Genomic DNA, 25,096 nt, shown 5'->3' on the forward strand with positions numbered 1-25,096 from the left:
TTCTTTTTTATGTATTAGTTTTCTGCTAATGATCTTTGCAAATAATGTTGGTTTTTTTTTTGGGGGGGGGGGGCTGAAAAATCAGTTTGAAAACAACTGCTCAATCTAGAAATCGGAGAAGTGATTTATATGTGATAGAGCACCGTTTGATGCCATCTGGAAATACTAAAACTGCCCGTTTTTGCCTTCCCACCACCTAACCACTTATGAACCAGACCTAATTCAAGAACTTCAAATTTTTCCAGTATCCGGTTATATTTGCAAAGCAATTAAAACAGCGGCTGAGATACACAATGGTGCAGAACAACGATAATACATACGAGGACTCTGCTAATTCACCCATTATAAAGAATAATCCATCATAATGACCCTCCCCTCGATATGAGAAGCCTCTCCGTGACACCCCGCAACATGGCTAATTCCCTGCAGCCCAAGCTTCCAATCTTGCACCGGATCTCATTGACTCAGAATTTACTTTCTGTATGGCCCCCAAATCCACCTCCAAAGCTGCAGCCGGCAAGTCTTCACTCCTCTTGCTGGGACTTCCTGGAAAGGTCTTCTCCCGCTTGTCTCCATCTCTGTGAAGATCATATCCATCGTTGAAGGCCTACACTACTTTATTCCTCTTCCAGGAAGCAGTTCCTGATACCTGAACAGATGCACTTTCTCTCTGTTCATAGCCTTCCAAGGCTTTATCGTGACATTATTTGTTGCTCCTTATTAGCCTGAATGAAGCAGAACATTCTGATCACTGCCTTGACAATTAATGAATTTTCTAATTGTGCTGGTATTTGCCTACATGTGGTCTTTAGCCCTAGTGTGTTCACATCAAATGTCACAGAAGGACAGGCATTTAAAACGTAGGGACGTTTACAGTATCAGTCAAAGTGAACGGCAGTCCAAACACGCTATTGGTTTCACTGTGTCTTTATTAAAAATCACTTAGCAGTCAGGACGCATGAGAATTTCATTTTAAGGATGTTTACTTTTCCAGTTACTAAATGTACCAGGATGGTTTTTACTAAAACATAAGTCAGCCAGCTGTTTGTTTGGGTTCTTGAATTGAATGGTAAAATAAAAAAAATAAATAAATAAATAAATAGTTTTCACTCAAAGTACTCCACTTTTTAAACAAGGGAATCTGTTCCACATTTCAACGATTTAATTTTCTTTCAAAAAAAAAAAAGTTGAAATGTTTCGTATAATAAGGACATCGCCTCTTCAGAACTTCAGATGGCATATGGTTGTCCCCGGCCCATCCGATCCCCGGGGGAAGCTGAAGCACTTAGGAGACCCGAGAGAGTGTGAATCTGACATGACAGCTGAAGCTGCCAGAGGCTTCGGGACAGGTATCTGCGAGGGAGGAGGATCAGCCTGGAATCCAGGCTTCCCCTCCGTCTCTGCTCCTCTGCAGCAAAAGGCCACCTTTCCGGTGCCCGGTGCCCGTGAGACCACAGCATCACCGGCCCGAAGGACCGGACCGCCGGGACCCAGAGCCCCGCCACGTGCCCGCCCCTCTGCGGGTCTCCCCGGCCCTCTGGAGCCCACCATCGGCTCCTGCTGGCTCTGGAGGCCGCCTGCCTCTCCCCACACGGGCGCCTGTCCGAGCCCAGCTCCGGGCCTGGCGGTGCCCCCGCGGCCCTTCTCTCCTCCTAACACGCGCGGACCGAGCCGGCTCTGGGTGCCGCGCAAGCCGGACAGCAGGCGGCTGCGAGCGGCCCGGCCAGCCGCGGGCCCGGTCAGCATGGACCGCGGTTTGCAGCCGCTGTCGTGAAGTTCCTTCCAAGCAGAACCCAACACTGGGCAGTCCCCCGAGGTTTCTAGATTTTAACAGGCGGGAAGAGGGCTGTCGAGCTAGATTAAATAGATTACTGTCCAAACCACTTTCTCAGAGAGAGGAAGGGAGGCCGTTCAACCACACAGGTTAGACTTTCGATCCGAATTAGCAGTTTGTAACAAGGAGAGCCAATCGTCTTCGGACACTGATGACTGCCGTCTTCACACTCCACCTTGGCCGTGATGCAAACCCACTTGGTGTGACCCGCTGCGCCTCTTGCCAGCAGGGCCCTGATGGGATCAGCCACCCTCAGCTTGCCAATGGTTGCCTTCTCTGCCCGCAAAGGCAACGCCGGGGCCCTAGGGGAGGTTCGTCCAAACTCCTTGGCTGACTTCCGAAGCGGATGTCAGGCATACCACCAATTCGAGTGTTTCCTAAAAGGAAATTCGGATCGCCAAATACCCAGAATTCAGAGTTGCTATGGTGAAGACTACTACGCCTGTCTGCTGGCTTGGCAGTGTTCAGAAGGCAAGTCTTTGGCTTTGAAGAGAGGAACTGGGGAAAGAAAAGCCACAAACACTCTCTTTCCGCCAGTGACAGTCCCACACTAAGGGTCGGCAGGTGGGATGGGGAGGGAGGCGGTTCTAATACTATATTGGGGTCAATGGAGTCTTCCCATAAGTTTCTGTAGCCTTTCTGTTGGTGTAAATATAGAGCCACTCTCTTTATTAAAAAATAAAATGAACTAACTGTAAATATTTTTATTAATGAACTAACTGTAAATATTTTTATATTTGCCCAGTTGGTTTATTTTTTTTTTTCAAGGAGTCAACTTTCAGAAAACTAACCTGAAGTTACAGTTGGGAAGTTTTTACTAAAATGATTACAGCCGTAAAAAATTACCTGAGATTTCAGTTAGATGTCTGAGGCAAGAAACTCATAGTTGTTGGCTGTAACCAATTACGATGCTCATCATCCCATTCAAATGAATAAGGAGACTTCACTGTGCTTAAAGACTTAACTATACATGCCATTCACATTTTATAATATTTCTATAAGGACAGTCAAATGATCTGAAAAGTTCAACAGGAGAGAAACTGAAGACAATTTGCAACTGTCCAAACGTTAAAATTCGAGTTTATGGCAACCTGGTAATAAAAGGCAGTTCACCATTGTCTATATTTTAGACATGTCAAATACACTGACATAATTTGGCATTTCGCAAAGAGAATGAAGAGAATTCAAAATACTCCTCCTCAAAATATATGAGGTAATAAAGGTTAGATATATCAGGATAGGCTTGTTCCATCATGTTTGTTTAAATTCATCAAATGCACTGAAATATGTTCAGCTCTAATCTTTACTACATTACTTACCATATTAATAAAAGCTAAATAATTAAAATGCAACTCAATCCAATCATTTCAACATCTTAAGGAATTACTGGAATGCTATACACTCAATTTGATCAATCAACATGCTCTCATGGAAGGAAAATACTGACTCAGCCTAGCTGAAATGAAGCCTCTAGCTGATATGTTTAAACTGATACATGAGTTGTAAGGAATTATTTTTCTTAATAATACAGGGTGTCAATAAGTAAGTCATCAAAATTTAAACTTCCTGACTACTCTATCACCAAGAAAGGACGCCTAGAACACGGGAGAGATTGGAACCATTAATCATTCATCAGACACCCAGTCCAGGTAACCGAAAATTACAAATTTTAAAACTTGAAATAAACTCATAGCAAGCTCGTTCCCTTGACAAATCTTAACTTCCAATTTAGCAGGACCAAAGAAACCCACTTCTGAATGACACAATACAAATGTAACAAAAATCAGACTGATATTCTGGTGAGCATAGCAATTCCAAATATTGAAACACTGAACTTGGAAGGGAAATCAGTTATGCGGAGTCATCAGGGCTCTCTCAAATAATTTTGCTATTGCTAATATTAACGTCACTATTTTATTGCTACCGGCCAAGCACTGCCCTTGGCTGTCACGAAATCTCTGGGTACAGCACATGAGGATCATCGACAAATTCCCTTATGAATTACACTGCGGGGAGGAGCTTAAGTGAGGTTTATATCATCAGGAGAAAACTGTCATAAAATAATCATATATGATTGCTATTCTAAAACAAGTAACAGGAACACTTGCTATTCTCCTGACTAACTATAAACATATGAAGTAAAACCTGCTTTGAGTCACCACCAGACAATTCTAGAGGAGAGTGGCCCTTTGACAGTAATGTGTTAGAGAAACTCAGGTTTCAGGGCATTACAATATGTGTGCCTTGACAAATTCTGTTTCCTTTCCTAGCTAGATGTTGTTATGATCTATTTATGCTCCTAACATCAATGTGTGTATAATTAGCATGCACTAAGTTTAAAAGCAGTCGATAACAAGAGATTTTTAAGCACAGAGGCGTCAAGAGGCTCATTCCTGTTCTTCTGGCAGTAGCAGGCAGAAGAATCCAAGGATCCCAGAGACAGCCACGCTGCCCGTAAGGAACAGCCCCAGACAGGAATTGATTTGTTTCAACAAGCTCCTCATTGGAAATACAAGCATTCTCCAAAAGGGTGTCGGTATTCATTAAATTCTCCTTTGAGATGGAGATACCTCATTATACCTGTGAAGTCCAAAGCAGAATATTAGGGTTTCAGAAGTCAAAGAGGAAACAATATAGCAGAGATACGCTGGGAGCACCAACTTTACAAAGGAGATCCAAAATTCCTTTCTGGAAGAAGGCCCCAGCCAACTGGCCTCTCAAGTGTCACTCTTCACACTTTATTACTCTCGGAGAAATTACAAGATAAACCTAAAATGTGAATTCCTTTAAGGGGAAATCTGATGTAAATGAGGGATGATACATATTACAAAATAACACGACTTGATTTTTTTAAAAGGTCAAATCTTCCATGATGATTTGACAACAAATTATTTGTTAGAATATATTTCTATGCAACTTAAAAGAACATATGGAGTTACAGAGTTGCATCAATGCAAACAGAGTTTACCCCCTCAATCTCTCTTCTAATTTTTATAGCCCTTTTTAAAGTCCTACTGTATTTTCCTTCAAATTTTCACAGATCTGGGGGAGACAATTTTCTCATGCCCATTTATTTGTTAGGGTGAAGAAACTGAGGTTCAAATTCATCACTATGAAAGGAATGGCGTATTTAGACTCAGGGCTGAAATTTAACTTGATCTGAGATGTAACTAAAATGTTAACAGAGACAATTAAAAATCTAAATGGTTATAGGATTTTTAACATCTTCCTCTCTGAGCCTTGCCTAGTCAACACGTAAAGCCACCTGAAGTTTTATACAAAACAGCTGCTATTATAAAACTCAAAACAAAAAGGTACATGAATTCAATGCTTTTACTTTATACCATCAAGGCAGTCTGTAAATGTACAAATATCAATGTGTCAAAGAATTTGGTTACAACCTATTAATCTGAGAAGTCACTGTTAATAGTCTGGAGCTAAATAAACACTGTTTGGTGAATGAGGACAAATCACCGTTAACAGCCAAGAGTTAAATAAAAGCTATTCAATGCATTTATTTTCCCTTTTTTAAAAAATGGAGGGGCAAAGCCATAATGAGGACCATAAAGCATCTTTTGCTTTATCTAAACATGGCAATGGCCACAAATCTTAGGTCTATCAACTCCATTTTGAACAAAGCCATTCCTTTAGAGATATGCAAATAACTGCATTAATCAATGAAGATATCCTATTTCTAAATTTAATAATCTTCTAAGCATATGTCTCTTTTAGGACACCCTTAAGTTCACACAAAGTCACGGAAGATTCTCAAATTTCTGTATCTATGAGAATCTTAAGACTGGGAACACTTAAGTGGGTGTCACCTTAAAGTCATTGTATCAGATGTTTATTTACACCCCAATGAGCATAAACATTAATCTACAAAAAACCAAGCAAAAGAGACACGTCTTGATTTACTATTCTTAATAATATTCATGGTTCTTACAAAAGTTACACAAATAATTAAGTCCATTTTTGCCAAGGATTCGCAAATGAAAAGATTTCCTTCTGCTTGATAATTAACTATAAAAAGGCATCAGCAAAATTTTTATTAAAAAACAAAAGTATGCTTGAATTAAGAGTGCTCACCATCCTTCTCTTCTTTTGGCTTATTTTCATACAAATACAGCTGATCTAAAGACAAACAGTTTCATCTTTCTTTTAATAATCATTGCATAGAGGTGTATCAGTTAAGTCAGTCTACTTATGCTTTCAAAGTCTTTCAAGTTCACTTAGGAGAATGGGAATATTGTATTTATACACCCAAAGAGGGAGTGACAATAAATAAGCAGGCAGGGTAATCTGAATTTAATTAGTTTCACCCTTTATTTGTGAAAACAAGCATCACACAATTGTTTTGCAAAAGCAAATGATATACAGGCTGTGAAAAAAAATACAAGCGCATTTATACCACTGAGACTCTATAGAAACAAAGATTTCCCACTAAGGACACTAAAATTATGGCATTTTAGAGCAGATAGGTATTTTCCCCAAATCTCCATAGAAGTGTAGGCTCCTAACGTCACCCACAAGAAACCCTGTCAGAGGAAGCACAAAAGTTGTTAGTCATCTTCTGGGCTGAATATAAAATGAACATTTGGGGTTCATTTAACCATATGGATTTCACTTGGAAAGTCTTAAAAATCTGTTTCTGAGGTGTAATTCTGGCACTGCCACAGAAACTATCTCTGAGGAGGGTTTGCAAATATATCGAGACATTTATGACAGGATCCTCCTTAAACTTTTTGGACCAAGACAATTTTTTCACTCCAGAAGATTTGTCTATAGAGAGCAAGACTTCCATCAAAATCCCTGGCCTGTTACTTTTGTTAGCGGTGCATTTTAACGATGCATAAACCTCAGTGTAAAAATCTATTTTGTTTGTTTGAGATGTGGGGGTAAAGTTGCAAGAAATAAAGACTACCACCAGGTCTTAAGACAAATAACTTGCACTCTTGCAAATACTAAGCCACTTAAGAAATTGTAGAGCCACACAGAAAGTTCAGGGCAAGACCAACCAGGAGCCCTTGATGAGGAACCAGAAGTAATCTCTCTCCCTGCTGATTTATCTAGAAGCTGGCTGCTCAGACTGTGGTTCCTGGGTCAGCAGAATCAGTATCACCAAAGAGGTCACTACAGATGCAGACAGGCCCCACCCCAGATCTACTGAATTAAACTCTGTATTTCAAGAAAATTCTCAGAGGATTTGCGTGCACATCAGAGTGTGAAAAGCAGTGATCTAGAAATTGGAAGCTGACTGAGGCTGGCACGGATGCTGCTTCTGTATTGCTTACTGCACTATCTCCAGCACCAAGAGCTACACCGGCCCACAACGGACACCCAATAAATGCTGAATAAACCCAGCGCTGAAGATCACACATGTGAAGACAGCAGCATCTTCCACTCTGCACTGGGATCATGGGTATACAGTTCTTAAATGCACACAAAACTGCAAGTTCCCTAGGGCACAGATGCTGCCTTCCCCACCTCTGAATTCACTCTGCGCCTCCCACTGTCTGCAGGTACCACTCCACGTTTCACCAATTGTAACCTTTAGATATTCAATACAGAAATATATTGCTACCGTTAGACATTGATCTTTATAATGTTCCTTTAATGTGAAAAACTTCAGAAAACTCAGTTTAAATCAACATATAATTCCTGAATTTACCCATTTGGCTCTGGTTTTAAATACAGTAAGGAGAACTCACCCAAGAAATCAAAGCAGTAATGGAAAATATTATTTAGGGCCAAGTCCTGATTCTATGTGGTACCACAAAACAAGAATGGCATGGATGATTGAAATTCAAAACTGATTCCAAACCTCAAGTTATTCAATAGCCTCAAAGTCTCTTCTTACCAAATCTTACACCAGAGCTCCTCTACATCTCAGAAACATCTTTTTTTTTTTTCTTTCCCAAATCCACCTACTGAACAGTGAAATGGCCAAAGCCATCAAACGAGAAATACAGGAACAGAGAGATATACATAACAAACAAAGCGATCAGTCTTCAAACAACCAGATACCAACACCAAACTCTAGAGCTAAGAAATAACATTGTGTGAAAGAGACAGTCACATAGTAAATAATGAGCACAGATGTGTGGAAAACAGGCCCATTCCAAAATGATCCTCAAAATAAGGAGATATTCAGAGCGATAGGTATTGCTGACTCTCCTAGCTCAGATTTTAAAGGACAAATAGTAAAGTGGGAGCCTGCTTCTCAGTAAAGAATTACTTTGTTTCTATTTAATTAACTGAATTAGACTGTCTTTATATATATATATATATATATATATTTTTTTTTTTTTTTTTTTTTTTTTGCTTCAGGGATCCAGTTTTAAGTTAAGCCATCAGGTATGTCTGACCCCATGTGTATATACTCATATAGAATATCCTGTAGACACACACACACACTCTCTAGCGTGTTGTTGTTTTCCCCAGAGTATAGTTGACAATGGTGATAGCAGAGTGTGTAATTAGTTTCCATTGTTCCCCTGACAGCTAGAGTTCCACACAAGACCCTTTTCTTTCTAGGTTGTAAATGCTATGGAAAAAAATACACTAGTAACAGGCATTTAATTATGGGTCCAGCGACCATAGTGGGAACACTGGTAGAAGAGGCTAGGAACTCTGAGACAGCAAACACATAGATTTCCAGGGGAGGGGAGAATTTGGTTCTCCAATTACAGTAATGCTTAAAATATTGATGACAGGCATATGATTAAAAAAAGAAATTTTTAATTTTTCCCCCCGAGTCTCTATCGAGGATAAAGTATGTATACAATGCTACATCAATACTAAAACCAAGAATACTATTATATCCATACTAAAATATTTAAGAGAATAAAGACATTGCTTATTAATAAGCAAACTGCATGAAGAGGAGCTTCCTGTCTTGATACTGTCAGTGAGGATGTACAATGATTCAGTTTCAATTTTGGTTTTCACATGCACATAACAAAATGAACACTTGTGATATCAAGTCTCTGGGTGCTGCGTCCCCTGAGGCTTCCTTCAATTTGCTTTATACAGTGTTTAAAACCAGGCGTCCCTCTCGTTGCTGTCGTGGCAGACACCAGCTCCATCACTGAGGTCCTTTCTCGCCTGATTAATTAGTAATTGGGAGACACATTTTGGCAGCTTTCACTTCCCTATTATTTTCTCTGGTTTGACACAAAACCCCGTCAGGAGCCCCACTATCTGAACTGTACCCCTCTTACTGCCGGGTCACTAGATTTTAATAAACAGAGCCCCTGCCAGAAAACTACTGAAATAGGCATGAAAGTTTCCTGAAGCAGTAACAGTAAACAAATATCTGAAGAAAATTCTGAATGCCACAGTATCTGAAACATTAATGGTCTGTCTGAACCCAGGGGTTAGGGACGAGATTGCAGAGCAGAGGCTACTAGAAGAGGCCTGCAACAAAATCACTGCTTTCACCTGTCTTAGAAAAAATTTAAAAAATACACACTAGCTAAATAAAGCAGACAAACACTTGGTGCGGCAGAACCGTCCACCCGAGCCTCCTCCGTTATCCCAACCCGATGCATCAATGTATCGGGAGGAAAAGACTGGTGGGGACTCGGGGACACAGGGCCCTCCGGAAGTCACAGAAGCGCTGTCTGAGCCACACAAAGAAACGCGGTTCACAGAAGGTGAGGTGAGGAAGTTAAAACTGAAGCTAGCAGGCCGAGATCTGGGAGAGCTGCAAATAGCTACAGAATCACTTTCAGGTTCTCCATCACAAGTGTCAGTCACTTCAAAGGAGGGCGGCTGGGCGGTGGGACGCTGGCTGGGGACACTTGTGCGCCGGGGCAGTGGTCGTGCTGTGGGGGTCAGAGGTCACCGCGTCCGCATGCCGACATCTGTCTGTATTTTCCGGCCCCGAAACAACAGCAGGGGAACCAGGCTCATTTGCCCCCACTTTGTTTAACCTAATTGTTGAACACAAAAGATACCTTCCCCACATCTAGAATTATTTTTCCTTTCCTCCCTAACCCCCATTTGACTCCCGAAAATGGAATACTATTAAAGAAAACCTCACCGAAAGGTCAAGTCCCCTATCTGTTATTAAAGTTGGGCGAATGTGACAAAGCCATATTTTCCGCTGGCACCTGGGTACCACAGAACTTCATATCACGCCCACCACCATCAACATCTAGACAGCGATCAGCACTGCAATTATCCCACCAAAATAAGCCCCAACTGCCTCAAAACCGCAAAATGGCATTTTTAATAGAAGATACTTCCATTTACTTTTATAACATGTGCTTCCATAGTTCAGAGGCAAGAGCTAATTGTTAATTACAGTTTCTACATACATAAATAAATCACAAATAAAACCAGAATGGACATTCTGACACCTTAGAGGCAGGAAGGAAAAACAAAAGTAATTTGCTAGTTCATTTCAAACAAAAAGGCCCCTTTGAACAACTTGGCTATTTTAGCCTTCTCCATGAGCCAAAGAACAACAGATGATGGACAATGGAGGAGAAGGAACAAAAGCTGTTAACTCATACCTGGACTTTAACGAGAAGTCCATGAGATGTAGGTCTTATCCCAAAACGTGTATTTTATGTGTCGCCCTCACACTGCCTCTGCAACCACCAAAAATCCTACTTCGAATGAACTAAAACAATCTGTGACATCAGCAGTATTCAATCTGTGCCCAGTTTAATCAGACTGACTGAGGAGGCAGGTTACTTTGAAATTATTCTTAAGAATTTCTGTTTTTGCTGCAGTACATGGGACTCATGTTCCCAGACATCATCAAACAGATGCAGTAGCAAGAAGCGTAGTATAAATTTTTGGTAAAGTTTACTAGGCCACATGTTCCTCCAAATGCAGCCAGAAATTTAAAACATGGTGGAAATACAACAGTCTCAATTAGTACTCACATTTTTTTTAATAACAAATAAGAATTTACTTCCAAAATAATTGTCTGTAAGAACCCACAGGAACGGTTTAATAATGAGACTATGAAAGCCTATATTGCAGGGAGCAGAAAGGCTCTGGTTTCGTATAATGCTTCTTAAAGCACCCCAAATGCTTCTTTTTGGAGGTACCTACATTTTTTATCAGTACCACTTACTACAGAAAGATTCTTAGGACCGCTGAGCAATTTGGAGAAAAAATATATATATCAACCAACAAATTTAAAAGACTACCTTAGTACAGTAAGAAAAAGGACATCAGGATTTGGTGGGGGGGGGGGGGGGGGCGGGATAATAGGAGATATTAATATATGACCGAGAAATTATAAGTTTCAAGAGAAAAATACATACACAAAGATGGTACAGCCCATACTTAACATGAAAATACAATATGCCTGGGTTTAAGATATATCACTACTAAGTTAAAATATCCATTTTTGACAACTAAATTCGAGAAGATAGCATTTTTAGTGAGCTCAGAGATAAGACAGAGCTTTCAATGGAGGTCCCTGCTCAGGATGACTATAAAGTGGTTTAGCCCTTTTCTATCGTCCATATTCATTTCCGGACCATTTTCATGAAAGAAATAAAATCAGTCTTAAAACAAGATGGCTGCTTCTGGGGGAAAGAAAAGAAACGCTGATTCAACTGAAAGCCCAGCTTTTCTAAATCGAGAACCAAGAACTTCGGTATATGTTTTTTCTCATCTCCAAGCATATATTCATGCACTTCCACGTGGAAACTTATGGATTAGGCTGGGCAGTGACTGAAAAGTATTAATAGCAAAGCCATTTTTTTTTTAAAAAGGTCTGCAGTTAGTGTGCTAATAGCCTGATGGTCCAATGCATACACACAGAGCTACGGCAAAACCCAAATTCCCACCCATCCTTTACACCAGAACTGCGGTCACCAGTTCTGAGAAGCAGGTCACTTGACAAGTGGTAACAGGAATAATATCGGTCTCTTACATCTTTTACAGAACTCCATCAGAAAATGCCTGGTGATACCCTGTCGCAAACAAATCAGCTGAATTTGGCTTTTTCAAGTTAATACCCTAGGAGCTAAGCTGTGAGATAACCTCTCCGGGAACTGCACTTTGATGACCTTCCCTGAAGCAAATGGCAGATTAATTCTATGACATATATGTAAAAGCTGAAAACATTTCCCCTCCATTTTGAAATAATTTTAAATAGATTTTTTTTTGGAAAAAAATCACTCAAAACTATTTTTATTTCTCACTTGAGGGGAAAATAAGGCCTGACAGTAACATTTTATTCAACCTGTCAACTGTCAATTGCATGAAGGATGTTTCTCAAGATGACAAAGGTTTATTTTTCCTTATTGAAAATGATAGAATTCTACCTGAATGAAAGCTGAGCTAACCTTCACTGTGGCACACTACAGTCTCTCACAACTGGCTAACTCAAGGAGAAGTCTTTACTGTTTTAAAATAATGGTTTTATTGAAATCTGTGACTCCCTGTTTGAATACCATATTCAAAAACCTCAAAATCAGGTTTCCATCTACATGGATTTCAGACTAGAAAATAGTATAGAGATTCCAGTAGTTCACAATAAATCCCTCCGAGTACAATCAGGAGTATAGATTATCAAGAACAGTAAAATAGAAGGAGCTTTTTTATTTATGCTGAAAACTGGGCATAATAGTTGTGATACAGAAAACCCCGCAGCATTACTTCTTAATTTTGAACTGAGTGCTTCTATGTCATTATGCTGCCTTGTTTATTCCTGACAGCTTTGCAAACATGAACGCAGGCAAATTTCAGGGGAACCGATCTCCCGGTAGTGAGTAATATTCCACTCAGAAACACTGGAGCTTCAAATTAATCACAGGAAACTTTTCTACCAAACAGCTCGGGGTCTAGGCTGAGAAGCAGATGAAAATATAAATTTAATAATATAAATCAGGCCCTTAAAAGAGACAGCAATTTATTGATGTTTAGCTGTCTAAGACCACCATCATAAGACAGATTACTGAAGTGAATATTAATGTCTCATTTCTCATACTCCTCTTTGAGGTTTTACACCTGAATATGAAGGTGTTATCCGTCACAAATGATCAGAAGGCAATTTTTTCTCGGTCTGGAAGACTAGACCTGACTGAGCAGCCTGCTAGGAGGCCAGGCCTTCCTCACGGCACTGATGACACACACGTTTCCTCTTCAACACGGACATTCTAATCAGAGCTGCCATTTTAACAGTTTGCATACTGTTTCTGAAAAGAAAATGGATTATATGGCCTCAGTGAACATAAGAGGGATTCATTATCTAAAATAAAACATCACAGCTTTTTAAGTTCTCATTACTGCCTGAAATTATTCAAAACCAACACACACAAAGAAAATGAAGAGGGCTAAGGCGCATCTTTTTAAAAAAATTATTAATCAAATTATTTATTTTGGACAAAAAAAAAAAAACATTAAACAATGAACCAAATGCTCACATGAAATTCTCTTCTTAACATCTTCCTATGTTTTGTTCATTTTCCATTTTAATGTTTTCTCTTTCTCAAAGGTACACTCTTTGGGCATGTACTTCTAAGCTTGCAAAGGCCAGGACTCCTGAAGGACTAATTGTATTCATTCATTTTCTTGGCCCAGCATGAAGCTGGTAGCTTGCTTGGTTCACAGCAACAGGGGAGAGAAAGGAGACGCTCATCTTTATCTGTCCCATCCCACAGGAAATCAGGCCAGTGGACAGAGGGCATCTCACAAGATTAAATGGCAAGAAACCCACAAGGTTAATTTGCCCCCAGATAACTAAACGTTTCCTCCAAATGTGATCCTCAGCCTTCAAATGGGGAGGCCTCTACAACTCTTGATTATCAGCCAGAACACACATGGCAACGAGATGCTTTGGTGAGCCAATGGCTTAGCTCGCACCGCTGAAATCAACTAACAGGGAGTAATGACTTACTGAAGACTCTCTCTGATTCTCTTCATCATGGAGTTTATTGACCTCGGTCTCACACTGGAAATGCCAAGCTAGACTGTACATCAGGTGTGCCTCAAACAGCACTGATGTTCCAGTCTCTTAAGGGAAAGACAGTTGACTGTTTCTGATGGTTCACTATGAATACAGAACATAATGCATAAAATCAGTGGACCCTAACATCCCACTGGCTTATTTTGCTTTCAAAATTCTCTGGAACACTGGCCCAAAATAAGCAGCATGCTTTTCTTCGACAAAATTCTAGATAAAGAAAGGGTAAGAGGGGGAAAAGTCACTTCACGTTTCCTACAAATGGATAAGGGTGAAAATACAGCATATAAATTTCCATCACACAGGCTTTATTTTTAAAGCAGATGGCTATAAGACTCTGATATAAACACCAAAATAACAAAGTTACCCCCACTGTATCTAATAAAATGTCACACTGAGGTTCAGAGTTAATAAAGTTAAAAGACTCTTAAGTAATGTCTTTTACTTGAAGAACTTTTGTTTCTAATATATGAAATACTAGTTAAAAGATTTAAAATTCTAAAACTAAAGTTATTGAGGTTGGCGATGGGCTCTTTCAAAGCCAAGATCAACTTTCCATATTTCCTCAAAACAGATTCTTAGATTTAGACCATTCTGATATTTGTTTGTCAGTGGAAAAGGCACAGTATTGATATAATGGTATATATATATGACACTGACAGCTTGGACTTTTTAAAATGAAACAAGTGAATTCTGAAAGAGAAAATAATATGCAAGGGCTGTGATTAGGGAAACATGTTACTACATCCCTCAGCTTAGTCACAAACATACTGCCTAAAAGATTCTGGAGTGTTGATCTAGAATTCCTATCACTTTCACAACTCAAGATTACATGTTAGCAAAACTAAACGGTGTCAATTACCTGCTACTCTAACATGAAATGTTTAATTTACAAGTCCAAAGAAAACATGCGATTAGGCTGAAATTTATAAAATCCCAGATGAACTATAGAGATATCCTTTCTCATAAGAGAATAACATTTTAAATTGGTGATTCTCAAACCTTAACAGAAGCAAAGAACTAAGTGAAGAAAATCAGTACTTTTGAAGTATGGCTATATTTCACATTGTATTATTTTACCATTCCATCCATTAATGCAAACCAGTAGGAGATAGGTTTAATCATCCCAGCATCATTTTGGTAAATGGTCAAATGAATCCAAGAATTTTTCAGTAGACACAGTTTGAATATTTTCTTTGAAAGCATCAAACTGTTTATAGCATGTTTCAGATTAAGAGGCATATTCTTAATACTGAGCCATCTCTACTGTTAGCGTAGCTACTTAGGGAGAATGTCAAGAAAGTTCTATTGTTCAAAGTCTTTTTAAAAGTTACTTAAAAGCATTTTATATGATTAAATTAAGGACAAATAGCTATATTCTCCTTGACTTGGTTCTTAATTACTCAAAGTCAGTAACAGGCCATTTCACAATAGAGCATAATGTTAAATGGATCTTAATATCACTCTCACTATTTAAGTGAAACTCATACAACTTTGCAAATGTTTAAAATATAAAAGATGCACTTACAAAAATCTCATCATGTATTTCTATACAGATTGATAGGTCCCAGTTGCTATTTTAGAGATTTGTAGCAAGTCAACACATAAAATCAGTGTTGCCCACCACCCAATAAACACTAGAAATTAAAAAGTTATTAGCATTTAAAAAGTGAACCTGTATTTCCCTAGGAAGACAGATCCTAAGAGCAAAACTATCTGACAGCAAATAAATTGTCCATTTTTTTTTTCCTCTGTGAACTTAGATCTATGGATCTACTTGTTATCAAAGTTCTCAATAATGAAACCCAACATAGCACATAAACTCCTATGACTGCACAAGTTACAAATAAGATATTTAAACCTAGTGACCAAGATACAATCCTTAACTTTAATTTCATTCTAAACTTAATTTCAAACTGAAGTACACAGGTATAAGCTAAAATACTTCATTTACTTCATTTTGCCATAATATCCAGTTGTTATCATCTTAATGTGCCCACTGAACTTTTCTTCCAGGAGAAAAATCTCTTAAGTCTGTTTAAGTTGCAATTAAAGTTCTCTACTTTTTTCCACAAGACTGAAGTCTTCTGATAATATTATTAATTTAGCAAAATCTTAAAAGACAGGATTTATGTAAAATCAAAAGGCAAGGCTAGCTTACCTTACATAAAAACAATAGATAAAAAGAAAATGTAAAACATTAAAAATTTTAAATTAGTAGACCTCTTCAAATTTTCTATTTTTTCACTCTTTTGTGATAAGCTGTTTATTTCTAAATTACTTATTTTGCATTTGACTCCTTTTAAATTACATCCAAGCTGACTTTTCTTCATTCATCAAAAAAGCACCAACATTTCTAAGATAAACCTGCCTACCGGTACCCAGCTTTAAATTATTACTTTTTTAAGTTTTACTACGGTAACACATAAAGACAGTCACAAATCCCTAAGAATACTAAAGTTACAGCTGAATTTCTTGGGCGGGGGTACATCATTCTTCCTTTTAAACATTATCAAATTGATAAGGATCAAATAAACAGTATTTCCGCAAACTTCAAATTAGAACACGGACTCGAGAATACTCTTGGTATTTTAAAATTCTACAGATTAACTTTGGGCAGCTTCAAAGACACCATGGCTTCCTGAACAGGAGAGTTTTCTGCAGGCAGGGCAGATCTATTAAAAAACATGACCTGTGACAAAAATCAATGTGCTAATCTCAAACCAAACAACAGTATCAAAAGCATAAAACAGAGATAACCTAAGATAAAATGTCCTCAAACTAACTCAGACTAGCTTGACAGGTTAAGAAGGAGGGGTAGACTGGGGACGTTGCTGATGCTTCCAGGACGACTGGAACTCCCCAGTATTCAAATAAATGAATACCATGAGAAAAAAAGATTACCCTGTGAAGTCTGGGGTGGGGAAAAGAAAAGACAAGCAAAAGCAAAATGTCCCAAATTCAACGAACCAATTTCACTGCTGTTTTATTTAATAAGGCACTAAAGTTTAAAATATAAATTCCTCTCTTTCGAATATGCTGTCTAATAAAGCCCAAAGGGGAATAAAACCAACCAACATAATGAGACTTGCTTTTAACACCATCACAACTGGAAAGCTCGCCCTATTTGTCTTGTCAGCTTTAATAAAAGGCATCTCCTCTGGCAGGATGGTTCTCTTGTCTTTTTTCCTAATAGTGGTAAGTGGCATGTCAGAGAAGAAATGAGTTTCCCATCCCATCACCCACCTCCAGGAGATGGTTTTTTTTTTTAAGCCAAACTTTGAGGGATGTCTCCACTTGGGCCAGGCGCTGCAATCAGGTCTGGGGCTACCTGGGTGTGACTGTCTTTCCTGGGACAACAGGGTGGGAGGGGGGCGCCTCTCTCCCTGGTTGGCAGCCGGTGGGCCGCTAGTAGGGAGATCTCCCTGTCTGCAGCGGAAAGGACCTTCCTCCAGGCGGGGGAAGCCCTCCGGTGCCAAAGTAACAAAGGCCGGCGGAGAGGGCCACGGGGAGCGAGGAAAAACTAAGGCGCCGGCCAGCGCCTCTCCCCACGCGCGCGGCGACGGCCAACTCTTTCCTTGGCCTCCCAACTTCCACTCCAGCCCAGGGGAGGGGGGAAAAAAACAACAAAGCTGGGATTTTCGGTATAATCGAGCCTGTTTCCCTCCTCCAAGGAGGGCGCGGAGAACAGCCCACCGCTGGAAGCTGGCCTCGGTCCCGGAGACGCAGAGCAAAGTGGGCCCCGCGGGGCCGACCGCTGCCCGGGAGAAAGGAGAGCTGCGACCTGCCCTGGATCCGCAGGGGGCCTCCCGGCCCTGCGGACAAGGCCCCCCAGCGCCCCGCGTCCCGGGGCTGTGAGCCAGGACCGTCCCCGGGCGGCCGGGGGCCGGCGCGAGCGCTCGGGCGGCCCGGGGCGCGCGTCTCCGCCTTCGCCGCGTCCCCTGCGGGCTCGGGCAGCGCCCGAGAACCGGCTCCAGGTGACCGCGCGCGTGCCTCCGGCGGCGCCGCCAGCCTCCAGACCCAGGGCTCCCACCTCCGGGGGCGGGTTACTCGGGCAGCTAGCTCGGCAAGCCTGCCGTGACCCGGCCTTCCATCAAACTTTCTGGCCCCCTGCGCCCACCGGGAGGCGGAGGAGGGGGGAGCGTCCTCCCTACAGCCAAGAGCGCCGGGACCAGACGGACTGGGGGGCCGCCTGCTCTCCTTGCGGTTAAAAGAGGAAAATAAAAACCTCCAGCTTCCCCCTCCCAGGCCCCCTCCCTGCCCCCAGCCAGTGCGCCTTCCGAGCGCATCGGGGGAAAAGGGAAGCAAAAATTCACTCACACACACACACACACACACACACACACACACACACACTTTGGGGATCTTTGGCGGGTTCTCCCCCGCAATCCTTGCGCAGCCAGGCTCCAGCAGGGAGCTCCTGGCGGCGCTGCGCCCGAGGCTCTCCGCGCCCAAGCCCCGCGCCTGTATCGGGATGCCGGCCAGTCGGCCCGGGTGCCAGAGCGAAGTCTCGACTCCCGAGCTCCAGCTTTTTCCGAGCGTTTCCCCGGCGCTGCGCAGAAGCCGCGGGTCCAGGCAGCCCCGGGGACGCCCAGGGGGCACCCAGGCTCCCCCGCCGCACCCCAACAAAAGGGGGCCCGCGAGAGGCGCTTTTCCCACGAGCGCCTGCCAGGCGATCCGCGCCCGAGCCCGAGCCCACGCAGACTCAGCGCGCGCGCCGCGGCCGGCCGGGGCGCGCGGGTCCCCGGCGGGCGCCGCCGCTCCGTCCGCAGGGCCCCGAGGCCCGGGGAGCCCCGGTTCTCCGATCCAGCCCCCCACCCCCCGCCACCCTACCTGGGGTTGCTGCTGTTCCAGTAGACGGCGTAGCGGTCGGCGACGGCCTTGGAGCCCGGGTCCTGGCTGAACACACACATCCACAGCACGAGAAACAGCAGCGTCAACATCTCCACGTGCAGCATCACGCCTGGCCAGCGGCGGAGCCCCCGACGCGCCACTCCGGGGAGAGAGCAGGGATCCGGACGCAGGGAGGGGAGGGGGGGAGAGCGAGCGAGCGGGGGCCAAATAAATATGAATAAATAGAAACGCAGAGGGGCGAGAGGAGAGAGGCGCGCACCGAGCTGAGAGCGGGGGGAGGCGAGCGAGAAGAAAAGAAGGCGGCGGAGTAGGGGGGAGGTGATCAAGGCAAACTCGCAACCCCGCTGGAGGGATCGGGAGGAAAAAAGGGAATCGCAAGATGGAGAAAAGCGTGCGTGTGTGTGTGCGGTGGCGGCGGGGGCGGGGGAATGGGTGCCAAGCTGGGTCTCCGGCGGCGGCGGCGGGCCGGTCACCCGGGCAGAGGGCGGTGCGCGCCCGGCCGGGCGGCGGCACACTGCGCAGTCACCGCGAGGGGCGCGCCGCGGCCGCGGGGAGACATACACCGGCCCGCCGGGCCCGGCTCAGCGGCGGCGGCGCGGGCTGCGCACGGCTCCGCCGCTGCCGGGGGCCCTGGGCACCGCGCCCCGCTTCGCTCCAAGTTACTTTGGCGGCCTTTGGGGGGGCGGGGGGCGGCAACTGCAGGAGGGGAGCTCCGTGCGGATGGCGCGGGGGCGGCGGGGGGGGCTTCGCGCCTGCGGTCCCGGGGAGTCGAAGGACCCCCCGTTTCTCCCGCCTCCTCGGTGCTTTCGAGCCGGGTGAGCCCTGGAAATCTCGGAGGAGTCCCAGGCGCGGAGGGCGCGGGGCGGTACGCCGAGAAGGGCGGGGATCTGGAGTCAAGGAGCGGCCAGCCCTGCCGGCGTCCTGGAGCTGGGGGAGCGGCCGCGGAGCTCTGGAGGAGCCGTCTTGCCTCGCAAACCTCCAAGAAAAGTTTGGCTCCCCGCGTCTTCGGGCGGGTCCCCCAACCCCCCTCCGGCGGAGTCCGTCTGCGACAGCGGCGGGAGGCGACACCCAGCCGCGGGCTGAGTCCCGGGGACCCCCTCGCGCGTGCCTTCCTCGGCCGGGAGCGGGTGCACCAGGGCGCGCGGAGAGCGGAGGTTACGCACCAGCCAGCCGGGCGGAGCTGGGATGCCGAGAGCCGCGGGGCGATGCCAACCCAGCTGTGAGGCTCGGGGGCCGGAGGGCAAACGACCCCTCGCAGATGAACCCCTCCAACTCCCGAACGGGCCGATGTCAAGTCTCCGATCGCCTTCCGGGAGCCAGACCGAGCCCCCCAGCTGCGGGGCCGAGAGCACTGGGAGGAGCTCTCAGAAGTGTCCCTGCGACTCCGACTGATTCCACCCCAAGCCCGGCAACTTGTAGAGATGCATCAATCAGTTGGAAACGCCAAAGGAGGAGGGAAAAAAAAAAGAAAGAAAAGAGAGAGAGCGCACGAGCGCGTGGCACCTCCCCGATGACTACATCAGAAAAACCTTCCAGTTCCTCCAGCAGCGGCTCTCCTTTCCCTCCTCGGGCGCAGCAGCAGCGAGGGTGTGAAAACCACCGAGAGAATCCCCAGACCTTCGCCAGGCGGGAAAATAAACTTCAGTGCAGCCGCGGCGGCACGAGCAGCCCGGGAGGGATTGCAACGACTGGCGAGGAGTGGGAAGGGGTAAAAGTCAGTTTTGCAAAAGGGAGAGGGGAGAAAAAAAAGAGAGAGAATGCTTTATGGGAAAAAAAAAAAATCTCCTCGGGCACGCCCCCTCGTTAATGACCTGCGTGTAAAGCCAACAGCCGCCGCCGCCGCCGCCGCCGCCGCGCGGGAGCTCGGGGCCGCGCGCGTGGACGTGGACGGGGGCGCGGGGGCCGGGGAGCGGGGTGGGCGTGCGGCGCGGAGCCCGGCCCGACAGTGGGAGGTGCCTGCAGCCTGCGCCGCCGCCGCCCGGGTCATGTGGGCTGATTTTTTTTTTTTCTTCGCCCCCTCCACCCCCCACCCCCACCCCTTGCAGTTTACTTGGGAAGGGGTGGGGAGCGGCTGGAGCAGCCAGTCTGGCCCCGGCCTGCCGTTTGCTTACCGATCGGGTTTTTTTTTTTTTCCCCCTCTATCCAACCCGATTGGTCTGCTCCACGAGAAAAGAGGCGTTTTCCTAATCTCCTCCCTTCCCCACGCCTCCTAACCCCACTCCCTCCCCATCCCGGGCCCCACCTTCTAGAAACCTGACTAATTGAATTACTGGGAGTGCTCGGGCGCCCTCTCCTCCGCGCGAACCTAGCTGTGCCGCGCGTAACCCTTTGGATGCTGACATTTTTTCCCCCCGGTCTGGGCTGCGGAATGGTCCTGACGTCTCTTTACCTGAGACGAGGGGGTTCTTCAATGACAAAGGAACGGGTTATCCCACCCTGCAGCCGGAAAGCCGAAATCCGTCTCCGGGGCCCCTCGAGTGATAATAACAAAGTCCCAGCAGCCGGCGGGCAGGGGGACCACAGTGGCCACGTGTTCTCGTAAATCTCCGCCCGGGTCTTAGCAACGCGCGCTGCGCGGTTATCTGGCTACCCGAGCATCTCTCAGGTGCCTTTGAATTCCCCTCTTCCTATCAGGGATTTCAAGGTTCGTGGGCAGCAAGGGCGACTTTTCTTTAAAGTGATGCTTTGAAAACACTTTTTTTTTTAAGTCGAGAAAATCAGTGTGTTAAGTCGAGAAAATCAGTGTGTTAAGTCGAGAAAAATCAGTGTACAGTGATTACAATTCAGTGCGAACCCTTGGCGAGGAGGACATTGACTGCGGCAGGGGAGCCCCCCACCCGCAACACCTTTCCTAGTTCAGCTCCGAGGTCGGTTCAGTGCGCACTGCCCAGAGGAGAAAGGGTCTGCACGAGCCCGGTGCAGGAAAAGAAATAGAGGGCAGGGAAGGAGTTCTCTTATTACCAGAACGCGCCTTGTGTCCCCGGGCTCCCAGAGTAAGGCTGCAGAACCTCGCCCCCCCCCCCCCCCCCCCCGCCCCACTGCCCCCTTGGGATGCGCGGCCGCCCCAGAGCCGAGCGGGCCTAGCGCCCCGGGACTCGGGCAGTGCCGGGGAGGCGCGCGGCGCTGCGGCGCCTGGAGACTCGGCCTCGCGGGGCCGGGGGGGCCGCTGGGGTCCGGTCTCCTTGACGCTCCAGGGGATTCGCTGCCTTAGTGGGAAGGGCTGATCCCAGGAAAGCAGCCAGGTTCGGCTCCCGAACCTGCCGGCTCTCCCCGGTACTTAGTAGCCCAAGGAAAGGAAAGATCGCGTCTTTCCTCCGGCGCGCTCCGGTCCCCGCGCTCTGGATTTGCAGGCGCTTCCGAGCTCTTTTGAAGCGTCCACGCGCCCTCCAGTGGCGGGCCTGCGGTCTGCACCCAGTGGGGCTACTGCCCGAGGCCCGGCCGGGTTGAGGGGGACACTGAGACTCCGGGAGTACCAAGCATACAGGCTGGAGAGGAAAGGGATAGCTCCCCTCGACATGGGGTTACGTGGATGTCCCCGGCTCTTACCAAAAAGCTGGGTCGTTTCTCAGTTACAGAATTTTTTCCTATCTGGAGATACCCTGAAATTGTCCTGGAAAAGTAACTCATCCCCTTGTGACTAGACACGAAATGCAACCTGTAATTGCAGATTGCGCTGCAGACCACCCTAACAAACCAAGCGCCTTCCCACATTAAGAAATGTGTATTCAAAACCATCAACAGAAATTCTTGTCGACCATCTGTATGTTTCACAGATTTCCAGCAGTGAGAAGTTAGAAAACTTAAGCTAGGGAACAGAAGGATAAGCTTTAATATTTTTTAATCAAATTTTCATTTAAAACGTTTTCTCCCCCCCCCCCCCCCCCCACTATTCCCCCCTCCCAGTTCTGCTGATGTTCAAGTTCTTGGCCTATTTTACCATGAGCTTGTTTCTTTTTTTTTCTTGTTGCAAGAAGGATGCATTTTACCCTGTCTTTCAGATAAGAGCTCTAATAGGTGTTCCTATGACTGAGGCAGTTTGGCAGGAAATATTCCGGACCCTTTTAAGGGACATGTGTATCTTTAGGAAGATGAGAATTCACGACTCCTATCTTGGGGAAAATGCTGAATCTCATCAGAGAGACTTTTTAGTCAGGGAAATATCAGGTATCAGGAGTTAGCAAGCTGGCTTCCTGCGGCAGCAAAGCCAAAAGGAGTAAAGAAAAGGGAATTCTCTCCACTTATTTCCTATTTGAAACACACATTGTAAGCAAATGTGAAAAATCAGCGTATCAAACGAATATGGATGTCCTGATATTTTAAATATTTCCAATTTGTTTAAGTCTGTATAGTCAGAAAAAGAAGTCCTACATTATGGTTTTCCTTAAAATGATTCAAGGAGTAGGAACAAAAGCCATCAGAATTTGCAGCTGTTCAGAACACAATTCAAAAGTCCATGAGAAATAATTCATAGGCTTAAATGCCTCCTTCTGGGATTATATACCTGAGTAATCACTGATATCGAACTAAGTAAGTAGTAATATGATGGATACATATGTAGATGAAGTTTGAAGAGAGGTATTGTGAAGTATACTTATCATTGGGTAATGTGGCTTTGTCTCCTCGGGGAAATATTCAAGTGATTTGAATTTATACAAATCATCATTACATAAAATAATTATGATTAGCTCAGTGTCACAGAGGCAATGGCTCCAAAAGTTGGCCTTTACAACATAAGTCACATTTGCCACGTATGGAAGAAGGTGCTAGAGTGTCAGAGACAACAGGAAGAACCTACAGAATAAAAGTGCAGAGAGTGTTTGAATGCTTTGAGTTCTACAAGATTGAAATAGGGTTGTAGGGAGCTGAGTCCTGAAAAGTTGGCTCAGAATGGACTGTAGAAGTTTAGCTATATTCTAAATATATTTGGATTTAAAGCTACAGGTAAACAAGCGCACTGGTGTTTTTAAAACAAATGGCACTGAAGCAGTTCCTCAAATTAAAGTACAAACAGGGATTAATCTATCTGTTCATTTATTCATTACTTTTTGGCCAGGAAGTATCTAGATGGGTGTTCTAACCTTGGCTACAAATTAGAATTACCTTGGGAGTTTTTGTTTTTGTTTTTTTAAAGAACCGTGTCAAGACCCAACTCCCTGTTTTTAGTTGGTTGCTGCTGCTAAGTCGCTTCAGTCGTGTCTGACTCTGTGCGACCCCATAGACGGCAGCCCACCAGGCTCCCCCGTCCCTGGGATTCTCCAGGCAAGAACACTGGAGTGGGTTGCCATTTCCTTCTCCAACGCATGAAAGTGAAAAGTGAAAGTGAAGTCGCTCAGTCGTGTCCGACTCTTCACCCCATGGACCACAGCCCACCAGAATCCATGGGATCCTCTAGGCAAGAGTACTGGAGTAGGGTGCCATTGCCTTCTCCGGTTTCAGTTGGCTGGGGGTGGGGATGTGGTTTCTATAATTTTTAAAAGCTCCCCAGGGAGTTCTAATCAGCATAGAAAATTGAGAATCACTGATCTAGGTAATTTATTTTTACCTTAATTCTTTCAATATTTCAGAAAAAAAAAAAAAAAACAAGCTCCGTACTTAGAAGAAATGTCCCAGCTAACCATCAAGGCAAGAACATTGATACTTCCAAGAACTGAATTTCATGACACTATCAAAATGAAGTGATACTTTAAAAATAATTTTCACATGGCACCAAACAGAACACCAATCCTAGATGTGACTGCAGAGCAAACTTATTTTGAAATATGGACTAGTCTTCATTTTTAGACTAGTTTGGATTTCCTTTCTGTGTTAGCTGCTGCTAGATAGAAGTGGAAATCTACCGAGTCAAATGTCCGGACAAATAAATGAAACAAGCTGGTGAATCAAGCCTCACAGTTCACAGACGAAGCAACTCTTGTTGAAGATAGCTGTTAAATTAGAACTAATACCCCCGAAGAAATAATAAGGGAAATAAACTCAAGAACAAAGATTAAGAAAGTAGTAACTAGACAAAAAACTTTCGAGCAGGTGAGTCACATAATGTGATTTATGCTAAGCCTGCCGTCCTCCTAGAGCTTCAGAACTCATTCCAGAGACACACAGGTTCCACCACCAGACTGCCACCCTGCTATCCTGCACCCAGACTGTTTCAAGTTACTTCATGAAGCCTTCCCCCTTCTTTACCCCCTTTTATAACAGCTTCCTCAGAATCTTTAGAAAGAACTCTTCACTAGCTTTGCTTTCCTTTCAGACCTCAGGAAATGCTCCTAAGCACAATGCTTATGATGCAGTTGCCTTTCCTGGTGTAGTCTCAAAGAGGAAGGAGAAACAGTCTCTACTAAATAAGTACCGACTCTCTACCTTCAACTTGTGACCTTCAACTTCCATCTGGAATTTCCTGGGATCCCTTCTCTTGAAGCCTGTGGATAAGTAGAAGCAATTTTACAAGTTACTGAAATATTCTTAAGCAGACA

At 44.7% G+C, this 25,096-nt stretch overlaps 1 protein-coding gene across 2 annotated transcripts in view; it reads right to left on the reverse strand.

Annotated features, from left to right (window-relative positions):
• The window catches only part of EFNA5 (ephrin A5), a 290,642-nt gene extending 271,598 nt beyond the window's left edge, over positions 1-19,044 (reverse strand). For both annotated transcript variants that reach the window (XM_061152119.1, XM_061152118.1), the window contains exon 1: positions 18,606-19,044. In XM_061152119.1, coding sequence (XP_061008102.1) covers positions 18,606-18,730 — 125 coding nt within the window. In that variant the 5' untranslated portion in view covers positions 18,731-19,044. The remainder of the gene's footprint in view (positions 1-18,605) is intronic.
• Between the last annotated feature and the right edge of the window lie 6,052 nt (positions 19,045-25,096).

The sequence above is a fragment of the Dama dama genome, chromosome 9, assembly GCF_033118175.1.
Source record: "Dama dama isolate Ldn47 chromosome 9, ASM3311817v1, whole genome shotgun sequence".
Lineage (NCBI taxonomy): Eukaryota > Metazoa > Chordata > Mammalia > Artiodactyla > Cervidae > Dama > Dama dama.